Source organism: Nicotiana tabacum, chromosome 7, assembly GCF_000715075.1.
Source record: "Nicotiana tabacum cultivar K326 chromosome 7, ASM71507v2, whole genome shotgun sequence".
In the NCBI taxonomy this organism is placed as follows: domain Eukaryota; kingdom Viridiplantae; phylum Streptophyta; class Magnoliopsida; order Solanales; family Solanaceae; genus Nicotiana; species Nicotiana tabacum.
Genome location: NC_134086.1, coordinates 167,786,115 through 167,797,723, shown reverse-complemented (window position 1 = coordinate 167,797,723; position 11,609 = coordinate 167,786,115). Strand labels below are relative to the sequence as shown.

At 36.6% G+C, this 11,609-nt stretch overlaps 1 protein-coding gene across 1 annotated transcript; it reads left to right on the top strand.

Moving 5' to 3' along the window:
* Positions 1-448: 448 nt before the first annotated feature.
* On the top strand, positions 449-7,172 carry LOC107826487 (methylthioribose kinase). Its single transcript, XM_016653473.2, has 6 exons — positions 449-922; positions 1,349-1,658; positions 4,966-5,140; positions 5,266-5,467; positions 6,318-6,532; positions 6,742-7,172. The coding sequence occupies exons 1-6, from the start codon at positions 737-739 to the stop codon at positions 6,914-6,916; spliced, it is 1,263 nt and encodes a 420-aa protein (XP_016508959.2). The 5' UTR covers positions 449-736; the 3' UTR covers positions 6,917-7,172.
* Positions 7,173-11,609: the final 4,437 nt, after the last annotated feature.

The window sequence follows — 11,609 nt, the reverse complement described above, 5'->3', positions numbered from 1 at the left end:
GCAATCCATCTCCGTGCCATTTATCGATGCAATGCGAGGCCGAGCCTTGGTCTGCCACCCTGGTTTCGTTTAGCCATACAAAATTAGGGAAGCTCAATTCTGACCGTATACAATATCCATTAGGAATTGAACATTAATTGATAGAACTTAAATACGTTTGGTTGCATAATTGATGTTTTGTACCAAAGAGAAACCTTAAAATATGATTCGTTACTCAATTTAAGTTTATATGCATTACTGGTGCAAAATATTTACTCTATATTAGGTTTCTTACTAGTATTTAGTTGAGTAAAATAAGTTTATTAATAAATATTAATTGATAATTTGATTAAAAAACTGATATGCTATCAGAAGTTAAAATTCACGGATACCATAATTTTTTTTGTACAGTCAAACTACGTAACTTAACTCCTTCGTAACAAAGCCTAGAAATTAAGCAATCGGAAATATGGGACCTGGAAAAGTGACCAGGTACAATGTAACTATGAAAACTCAATATAGCCGTGCTTCATCTTGGTTCTCGTCAACCAAAAATCACTTTCATCTTATTTGGGACACAGTACTCCTCCTTCTAGTACTTGTCACAAAATAAGCAGCATTTTTCTCGTTGTAATTACTACTCCTAGTACTATTAAATCCCTTCGCCCCAATACATCTGTCTTCATTCGCCACCTACCCCAACTAGTCAACTACCATCGCCACCGCGTACCAACCGTATCCTCCGCCGGCAGCGACGATGGCATCAGATGGGTTCCGGCCGTTGGACGAGAAATCATTAGTGGAGTATATTAAAGCTACTCCTGCTTTGGTTTCAATATTAGGCAAGGAGTTCGATAAACTTGAAATTAAGGAAGTGGGTGATGGAAATCTCAACTTTGTTTATATTGTTGTTGCTCCCTCTGGTTCGTTTGTCATCAAACAGGTGGCGTTCATCTCATTTTGTCCCTGTTCCTTCTCTGCTATAATTATTCTTACTTTTAGTCAATTCGTAGTCAACGGGCTAGGGAGTATTTTTTATTCCCGAAGTGAACTTAGCGATTCCCCGTATTTATTTGTCTCACTTTTTTTTTTCTGCAATCAAGTTATCCTGTTCTTACAATTGCCATTTAATAAAAACGGTTCTGACAGTTTACTAATATACTCTTTGGATTTGAGTGATCTATACTGATAGAATAAGTGCATTAGCAGTGTAAATTAACCTGTTGTTACACATTATGTGCCCACTTTTTTGGGTTAATTCTTTTCGCATCTTAGTTGGCTTTTAAGCTACTCGAAATAGTAATATTTAAGGTGACAGTGCAATCATTGATTATCTTGTTTATGTTTCTTATGGTGATGGTGTATGCAGGCTCTTCCTTATATTCGATGCATTGGAGAGTCGTGGCCAATGACAAAAGAACGCGCTTACTTTGAATCCACTGCGCTAAAAGAGCATGGGCGTCTGTGTCCCGAGCATGTACCTGAGGTTTACCATTTTGACAGGACCATGTGTGTGATCGGGATGCGCTACCTTGAACCTCCTCATATTATATTGAGGAAGGGATTGATTGCTGGGGTCGAGTATCCATTGCTCGCAGAAAACATTTCGGACTATATGGCGAAGACTCTTTTCTTCACCTCCCTGCTTTATCTTACGACAACGGATCACAAACGTGCAGGTGCACCATATTAATCTCATCGGGACTGCATATAGTTGTAGATGTACATATACACCTTCCTCACCTGTGTTTATGCATTAGGCTTTATTAATGTTCATGAAAGTTTCTTATTTATGCGGACATGGTTCAGTTGTGTAAAGGGCAGCCCGGTGCACTAAGCTCCCGCTATGCACGGGGTCCGGGAAGAGGGGTCAGTTGTGTGAATACACATAATTGGTTCTTCTATAAAATATACTTCTCACAATGGTTAGGCTACATTATTGAAGGTTAAGCATATTAATGAAAGTTATAAAAACTTATGGTAAGAATTTTAGATATTGGTTGTACAACATGTGGTCTGGTTTCTTCTTGTTTGGTAAAAGTGGTACCTTTGGGGGCAATTATTAGAAATCAAATTTTGACCAGGAGAGCTTTTACACTTTTATAAACAAAGCTCATCAGGTGAATTACAGTTTATCTATTTCTGATCTAAATGTGCAGTGACGAGCTCTCTACGTCAGCAAGCTTTTCACCAGTCATTTATAGCCATGATAATACACATTGCCAATTCAAAATCTGGATCCTTTAACTCATTAATACATCTTAACTTGCTCATCTCATCCTCCTTGTTAGGAAAAGGGCAACATCGGTGTGCCTTTGCTACACTTGTTGTCGTCAATAAATCTTACTTTTCTAGTGCATCCTGCTGGTAGTTTGTCATTGTTGCTGTCCCTATATTTTAGTGAGGCAGCACTTTTATTGAGGACGAATATAGTTAATCAAAAGATTAGAACCACTTCATGTTCAAACAGTGCTATCAAAGACGCGCTTAAGCCCTGAAGCCTCGCTTAGCGAGCGCTTCATGTTCAAACAGTGCTATCAAAGACGCACTTAAGCCCTGAAGCCTCGCTTAGCGAGCGCTTCAGTGTTGTCATCAAGGCTATAAGGCATACTTTTCCTTGCCAATGAGCGTAATCCTGAAGAGACGACACTAAACAATTGATATTTTACTTTATCATAAATTTTCTTCAATTTCTTTGTCCATATATTTGCTATTCTTGCTTATAGATATTAGTCTTGGATTACACATACATATTTGTAGTTTTTCTCCATTTGCGCCTTAGAGCTTTTTTGCGCTTTTCGCCTTTGATAACACTGTTTAATTTGAAAGTTGGTCGAGCTATCTCTCTTTTTTTTCTCTCTTTTTCATTTTTTCACAATGGTGGTACCTGGGCCTGCTTGGACGCACCTCAATTAGCAAGTGTCTACAGTTCTGCAAGTTCAAGTGTATGGACTTTTTTACTGTAAGCTCAATAATGTCGGATAAGAAAAGCAGAAGAAAAGGGGAAAAAGTGAAAAATACCTGAGATTCTGAATCAATGACTTCGGAATTGGAATTACAATTATTTATACAAGCTCAACTAACCACCCAACTGCCACTAACAACCGTAACTAATTTCTGGAATTCAATTAGTAACTGCCAGGGTTAAAGTGCAATATTTATAACTACAATCCCTCTCTTTTATTTAAAACAGCCACTCACCCTTTTCATTTCAAACGCATTATACAAGTCTCTTTAATATATCTTGTTAGGGTGTTATACAAGTATTTTGGTTGACAACAACAACAACAACAACAACAAACCCAGTGTAATCCCATAAGTGGAGCCTGGGGAGGGTAGTGTATACACAGGCCTTACCCCCACCTTGAAGGTAGAGAGGTTGTTTCCGATAGACTATACAACTATTTTGGTTGATATGTTTTCTTTTTAATTCTGATATTTGAAAGTTAAAGATTTAGAACTGCCAACCAAATTCACTAGGCTAAATCAATTTTGGGCCGATCTTGATCACGTTCCTTGTAGTTCGTAAAACTCATTGAATTTTCTAGTTATAAATTAAATATGGGAGAAGTGCATCCTTTTCAAAAAAGGGTACTGGAGAATTCCATATGCTTTTCCTCAGATTTTGACATGCGACACATTCTACTCCCGTGGTTTTATATTTATGTGTAAACCTCCATTCTTTTGTACTTTTTTGTAACAAAACTAAGTTGTAACACACATGGAATAGTTCGCATCTGATGTGCTAATTCTATTCTTCTTCCATCTCGAGGAACAAATTTGTGATAATTGTAATCATTTCATGCATACATTTGATCTTTTTCATATCATTCAAATTGTTTTAGTAAAATCCTTACACAAAAAAGGGTGAAGACAGCAAAAAATAAAAATAAATGACAAGGTACAAAGTAAATAGGAATAAATATCTTCTCTCTTCTCTTTTGAGCTTATCTTTTCCTTTGTTTTATTGTATAATGTCTTTACCTTGTAACATTAACTTTTTATTTTTCCTTATATTTGTAAGGTTGGAGAAATTTTTTGAAAAAAGTTGAACGAATGATAGTAGGATAAAGATTAATGATCCAATAAATTAAGTTTATGTACCCAATCCTTGATATGAGCGGAACAATGTAATATTTGTAACTGAAGGAAAGGTTGTGTTACAGTAAGAAATGTCATGAGAGGTTGTGCAATTCCCCCTTTAAATCAAAGAAATCTCTCAATTGTTTTTCCATTCTAAAAGGAATGAAGAAAAGAGAATAGTCTTTTAATTCTTTCTCTTTCTGTTCTCCTATTTATTTCTGCCTTCTAGTTTGTGATGGGTGACTTCCATTAAGAAAATATTGGCTGAAAGGCATACATAGATAGTGGGACTGGTGTTGCTGGTCTATGGTGTGAGTTGTAAAATTTTGAAAATCTTGAGTCGTAGCCTTTTTTATAAAATTTAGAGTTGCAGACTAGCATGTAATGTCAAAAAGCAGCACAAAGGTCCTGTGCGTGTGTTAAATTTTTGAAGCTGGGTTCGGTCGGATAGCAGGGGAGGCAACTTTATTTTTCTTTTTTTTTTTTAATCTTGCAACATCTTTATTATGAATTGGAGATCTTTCTCCGCATGTCGCTTATAATAAAATCTTTCTCTGCATGTGTAGATAGTTATTCTAACTAATTGTAGTTTCTGTTTTGTCTCTTCTTCATTATCTGCGTGTCTGTTTATTTCTGATCTTACGTTTCTCTTGATCTTTTCTTTCGTCGAGACCATTTTTTTCTTCAACAAATTAAACCATACACTAATCTTCTGCCTTCATAAGGGGTTTTCGTCTTATAAGGGTGTACCTATATGAATCGACATCTGCTAGCACATTCCCAGGACCAATTCATTATTATGGATTAAAACTATTCATTTATGGTTTTGATGGCCACTGGCAAGCTATATCATGCCCATGACAGTTATTTCTGTTTGTTTTTGACCTCTATTCATTTTTGCAGTTGCTGAATTTTGTGGAAACGTCGAGTTGTGTCGGCTCACTGAGCAGGTTGTCTTCTCGGATCCCTACAAAGTGTCACAATATAATCGCTGTACATCTCCTTATCTAGATGCCGATGCAGAGGCAGTTCGCAACGATAATGGTTTGAAAATTGAAGTTGCTGAGCTTAAGTCCAAGTACGTTTGTGATTCTAGAAGATGTTGCTATATAGTGCATCTAATTGATATGCTTGACTTTTATCTGTATGTATTTGTTTGCTTTAGCTTGAAAATCACGACAATCTTTATGCAATACTTTGCAGGTTTTGTGAGAGAGCCCAAGCTCTAATACATGGCGATCTCCATACTGGTTCTTTGATGGTCACTCACGATTCAACCCAAGTAATTGATCCGGAATTTGCTTTCTATGGGCCAATGGGTTTTGATATTGGAGCATTTATTGGAAATCTAATTCTGGCGTACTTTTCCCAAGATGGACATGCGGATCAGGCCAATGACCGCAAGGTATATCTACTGCAACATTTTCCTTTCAATGCTATATTTCTTTTACTATGATCTCATTGTTTCATAGTAAAGGTCATTGTCCCCTTTTGATTCTTTCTCCTTGTGCATGATATTCTGGTCCTTAACGTCTGTGATCGCTATTCTGGAATTATAGTTGTTTATGGCTTGCACCTGCTTGGATATATGTCCTATTGCCAGATTGATTCATCTGGAGAAGTTGAGGCATGCCGTTAGGCTGCTTTTTTTTTTTTCTTCTTTCTTCCAAAAACATGATTTTAAATCTAAATATTCATCTGAAGATTTCAATGAGTTTATAAATTTCTTCACAAGCTGATAACTGTTTGGAATATGTAATATTTTCAAATGTTAAAGCTCAGTAATTTTCTTCAAAAAAATTTTCCATGAGATGAAAGATCCTTATATGACCTTCATATGCTGACGAATGCATCTTTTCTCTGTAATGATTGAGGATAAAAAGGGAATATCTGCATAGAAGTTTTCTGATAGAGAACAGGTTTTGTTGTGAACTTTTTCTCAGTGGTTCTGAACAAAGTTAACAGGTTACACCCTACAGAGGAGGTTTTAAATAGAGGGATGGACAAAAAGTGAGAAATGAGAACAGACCACCTTTATTTTCCTTTCACGTCCTTCGTCCCATTGCTTCTTGCTTTAATTTTGGTGATGAGCTCCTCAGCTTATTAGTTTTCTATGTAAGATTTTGCCTGTGAGGACATGTAAATGTGCTTATGGATTGGTAGACTTTCCATTTGTTTCTTTCTTCAACATTTGCGGAGTGAACAATACACTGACATTGTTTTTGGCACTTACTGTTGAACTCGTTTGTTTTCAGTCATATAAAGTTTGGATTCTGAAGACAATAACAGAGACTTGGAACCTCTTTCACAAAAAGTTTCTTGCACTCTGGGATGAGCACAAGGATGGTCCTGGTGAGGCATATCTTCCTGAAATATACAACAATACTGAGCTTCGACAGCTGGTGAAGCAGAAATACATGAAAGAACTCTTTGAGGATACCCTTGGATTTGGTGCTGCTAAAATGATAAGGTGATCGGTCAATTCGTATTTCTAATCTTCGTTCTCTCTCTCCCCCCTGTTTTTTTTCTATTAATTTAACAACCCCTTACAAAATTACATTCCTGCCAAGCAACTAAGCCTTGTTCCAGAATTCAAGAGCAATCGTCTTGTTAATCCCAAGAAAGTTCTGAAGTTTTGGTGCATGTGATTGAAATTCTTATTTTCTTAATAATACACAGGCGAATAGTTGGGGTAGCTCATGTAGAAGATTTCGAATCAATCAAGGATGCTGCCAAACGAGCTGATTGTGAACGACTAGCGCTTAACTGTGCAAAGAAGCTTCTGAAGGATAGACGAAACTTCAAGAGCATCGATGAAGTTGTTTCCATAATTGAGCAAGTTCATTTGCAGTAATGTCAAGGTAAAATAGACAATGTAACATGTTGGCCATTTTGACTAAGCGTTTTGGAGTCTATTAAGATGCATATTAATCAGAAATAATCCCCTGTTATTTAGTGCAATTGCATGTCGGTTGGCAATGGTTAGCATACCGGACAATTGTACTATGTCGTATCTGTTCTTTCAGTTCTGTTAGGTTAAAGTATCTTGGTAAAAATTGGTGAATTTTTCTTTGGTTCAATAGTCATTCTATCACGGAGGAACTTTATCATTTCCAGTTTACTTCTGCACCAACTTCATATTTTTCACATTCTGTTCGCTTCAGTTGATCTTGATAGTTGCCTATTGGATTTTAACAGAATTATACTGCAGTCTTGTTGTGTATTTATCTGGAATTATGTCAAAATCAAATGGTTCAGGTGGAGACAACAAATTCGACAATTACTATTAAGTACAGTTTTTCTTTTCCACGGACTTTTGGTCTTATGGAGAATGCTAAATTTCTAAGCACTAGGCTTAGGAATTGTGATAAAAACTATATGCGATTCGTACAATATAACGAATTTTTTTTTATCTTCAACATTAAAATCTGAGTTATGTATATCATTTAGATACAACTCTATTGTATTTGGTGTCCTATTTATGTGTGTGACCGTCAAAGTTTTGTTTGATACAGGGGGTCGGATTGTCAATTAGAGTGAGGGTTAAATTTTTTGTGGCCTGGTGCCCTTTTTGGTATGCCTCCGAAAACGGCCAAATTGACCAAAACGGATTTGTTGTGACACAATTTTAGTTTCTTGGTCTAGTAAGATTGACTAGGGATATTTTGGTAGTGAAAGAACTAAGGCTAGTTTTTCTTTTTCCTTCAAAATTTTATATCTTTGTTTGCAACTAATTTTCAACATATAAAAAATAAACTGCAATTACAAAATAAGAGAAAAATATTTTTATTAATCAATTGTGAGTACAATTCTGTGTCTCCCTTGATTCTTCTCTCCTGATTATCTTCGTGATTCGAGGGCTGAAGCCGCGTATTTCTCGGATGTAGGATGATGCAGACCTTTTGGGGATGTATTTGATCTTCAGCTTCTTGAACTATTTAATTATCAAGAAATATTCGGCTATATTTTGATCTTTTTGTGCATATTCCAAGAGTTTATGGGATTTTGAAATACCTATTCAAGGAAATATGTATCCCTTTATAGATGTGTGAGTTAGGGTTTTAGGGTAGAGTAACCTCCAAGAAACCCTAATAGACTCTTAAGATTTCAAGAGTCCCTAATAGACTCCTAGAATTTCAAGAATCGTGTAGTATCTTTAATTTAGGATTTGACTTGATCGTTTAAACTTTCGATGTCTACAATCTTGTAAGTGATTAAAAAGCCAAAAGCTTGACCTAGTTGTGGGTATAGCGGTGGTTTTGCCTCAACATTTTGACCCCTTAACACAATTACTTAAAGTATGATTCTTTGACGCCGTACAATTGTTAAGTTAGGCATCAGAGATAGGACGAACTTATTCCAATTGGAGAATGCCAATTCCCGAGTTATAGTTCACATGCAAATATTGGCATCCTAAATTTTGTCCACGCCAAAGTGTCAAACATAAGAATCTTTTAGGCCAAATACATAGCCAGCCCCTAAACTTGGTACTAAATTTCATTTAGACACTTTAACATACTCTTGTTCCTATTGGACACTCCAACTCCAATAAAATGTATCTATTGAGCACCTCATGCACAAGTCACTTTGGAGTTGGGCGCGTGAAAAGTTTTGAAAGTTAAATTTTTTTTCTTTCTTATTTCTCTTTCTTCTTCACAGAACTCCCTCTGAGATGGCAGAGCTTCTGTCCTCATCCCCATCCTCCATTTTCATTCTACTGATTTACTGTATTTTCCAATGATTTTTCACAATTTTATATGCATTGATTTGATGAGTGTATCTTAAATCTCCTTTACAAAAAAACTAGAAAATATAGATTGGTCCCTGCAAGTTAAGAACATTTGGATATGCATTTGAAATCATATACTCCATCAGAGAACATATAATAGAAACTGAAGAGTAATATAATCTGTTTCTTTATTTTTACATTTTATTACGCCAAGATGGGTTCTAGCTAGATTCTTTCTTATAGTTTCCGACCAGCAGTATATCGCCGCTTAAAAAATTTATGTCTTAAAGGAAATAGTACACAGATATCCTTGGTTGCCGAAAACTTTCCGGCAAGTCGTGGCAGACCTATTCTACCCTCCCTGAACATGAGGAAGACAAAATGAAAGGGGCAGGGGAAAGGGATTACTAAGAATATAATAATTTTTTTTGTCTCTTTTAATTCTTTTTATTTACACGTGTCGCCTCTTTATTGGTCATGTTGTTCATGTCAGCGAGCTTGGTGGCTACGCGCTTAGTTGGTGAAGACAAATTGTGCCTAAGTGTCCAATAGAAGCGTTGGAGTGTCTAATAGGAACAAGAGTATGTTAAATTGTCTAAATGAAATTTGGTGTCAAGTTTAAGGGGTTATTTATGTATTTGGCCAATCTTTTATAAACATCCAACGAAACTGTTGAATATGACAATATCCCACATCTTTTTTGGAGAGAAAATTGGGTGGGAATTTCACCCTATAAAAGGAGACCTAATGTTTAGGATTTAAACACATCTCTCATTTGCCTTCTTATCTTCTTAAGACATTTGTATCTTCTCTCTTTAGTATTATTTCACTTGTATTTTTGAAGTGGAATAAAATATTGGTTGTGTCCGAGGAGTAGGCAAAATTAGCCGAACCTCGTAAATTCTGGTGTTCCTTTTATTATTGCTTTATTATCTTATTTATTATTTGGTAGCTGTCATAATTTTTTGGTATAGTAGTTGTGACTTATTCACACTATATACATTTGGCTTCCGCAATAATTGGTATCAGAGCCAAGGTACTGTCTAAGTATGCTCTGTGGTTGCAGCATAGCCTGATCTTCTACATCAGAAAAGATTTATTTTGGTAACTGAGTTAAGGTTCTGTCTGAGTATGATCTGTGGTTGCAGCTTAGTCTGACCTTCCACACCAGAAAGGAAATAATCTTGAATTGTGTCGTCAGCTATTAAATAATATTTGTGTCAAAGATGGGAGACAATAAACAAGAAGAATCTACATCAAGTGTCAACAATACGTCATCATTGGCATCTTCGCTTATGATAAGAATTGTGTCAAATGCGAAATTTGCGGTAGAAATATTTGACGGGTCCGGACATTTTGGGATGTGGCAAGGCGAGGTTCTAGATGTCCTTTTTCAACAAGGGCTAGATCTGACCATTGAAGAAAAGAAACCAGATGTTATTGGAGAAGAAGATTGGAAGATTCTCAACCGTGTTGCTTACGGTACCATTCGATCTAACCTTGCTAGAGAGCAGAAATATCCATACACAAAGGAAACTTCTGCAAGTAAATTATGGAAAGCACTAGAGGATAAATTTTTGAAGAAAAACAGTCAAAATAAATTGTACATGAAGAAGAGACTGTTTCACTTCACCTATGTTCCTGGTACCACGATGAATGAACATATCACCAGTTTCAATAAGTTGGTCACAGATTTGCAAAATATGGATACAACTTATGATGATGGTGACTTGGCCTTGATGTTGTTGGCGTCACTTCCTGATGAGTACGAGCACCTTGAAAATACTCTACTTCATGGAAATGACGAAGTTTCTCTCAGAGAAGTTTGTTCGGCTTTGTACATCTATGAACAAAGAAAGCGAGAAAAACAGAAGGGCAGAGAAGGAGAAGCACTATTTGTGAGGGGTCGTCCTCAAAATCAAATGAGGACAAAGAAGGGAAGATCCAAGTCAAGATCCAGACCCAGCAAAGATGAATGTGCCTTTTGCCGAGAAAAAGGGCACTGGAAGAAAGACTGTCCGAAGTTGAAGAATAAGGCCAAACATAACAATGGAAAAGCCATTATGGATTCAAATGTAGCTGATTGTGATGATTCAGACTTCTCATTAGTTACAACAGAGTCATCAACATCATCAGACATATGGTTGATGGACTCGGCTTGTAGCTATCATATGTGTCCCAACAGGGACTGGTTCATGGATTTTCAAGAAGGAAAATATGGAGTCATCCACACAGCGGACAACAGCCCTCTTACCTCATATGGAATTGGTTCAATACGATTAAGGAACCATGATGGAATGATCATAACATTAACAGATGTTCGATATGTACCGGACTTGAAGAAGAATCTCATCTCTGTGGGAGCCCTAGAGTCAAAAGGGTTCAAAATCATTACAGAAAATGGAGTGATGAGAGTATGCTCCGGTGCACTAGTGGTAATGAAGGCTAATCGGAAGAACAATAATATGTACCGCTATCGTGGTAGTACAGTTATTGGGACAACGACAGTGACATCCAGTGACGATAAAGAGGCAGAAGCAACCAAGTTATTGCACACGCGCTTGGGACATGCTGGAGGAAAATCCTTGAAAACTCTATCAGATCAAAGATTGTTAAAAGGAGTAAAGGCTTGCAACTTGGAGTTTTGTGAGCATTGTGTCAAAGGGAAACAGACAAGGGTTAAATTTAGTACAACGATCCATAATACTAAAGGCATTTTGGATTATGTACACTCTGATGTTTGGGGTCATTCCAAAACACCTTCATTGGGTGGGAAACACTATTTTGTAACCTTTGTTGATGATTTTTCCCGAAGAGT

Excerpts from the sequence above, each read along its gene's own strand:
- LOC107826487 (XM_016653473.2), top strand. The coding sequence starts at position 737 with ATGGCATCAGATGGGTTCCGGCCGTTGGACGAGAAATCATTAGTGGAG. Across the intron at positions 923-1,348 it reads GTTCGTTTGTCATCAAACAG|GCTCTTCCTTATATTCGATG; the intron begins GTGGCGTTCATC and ends TGGTGTATGCAG. Across the intron at positions 6,533-6,741 it reads GGTGCTGCTAAAATGATAAG|GCGAATAGTTGGGGTAGCTC; the intron begins GTGATCGGTCAA and ends AATAATACACAG.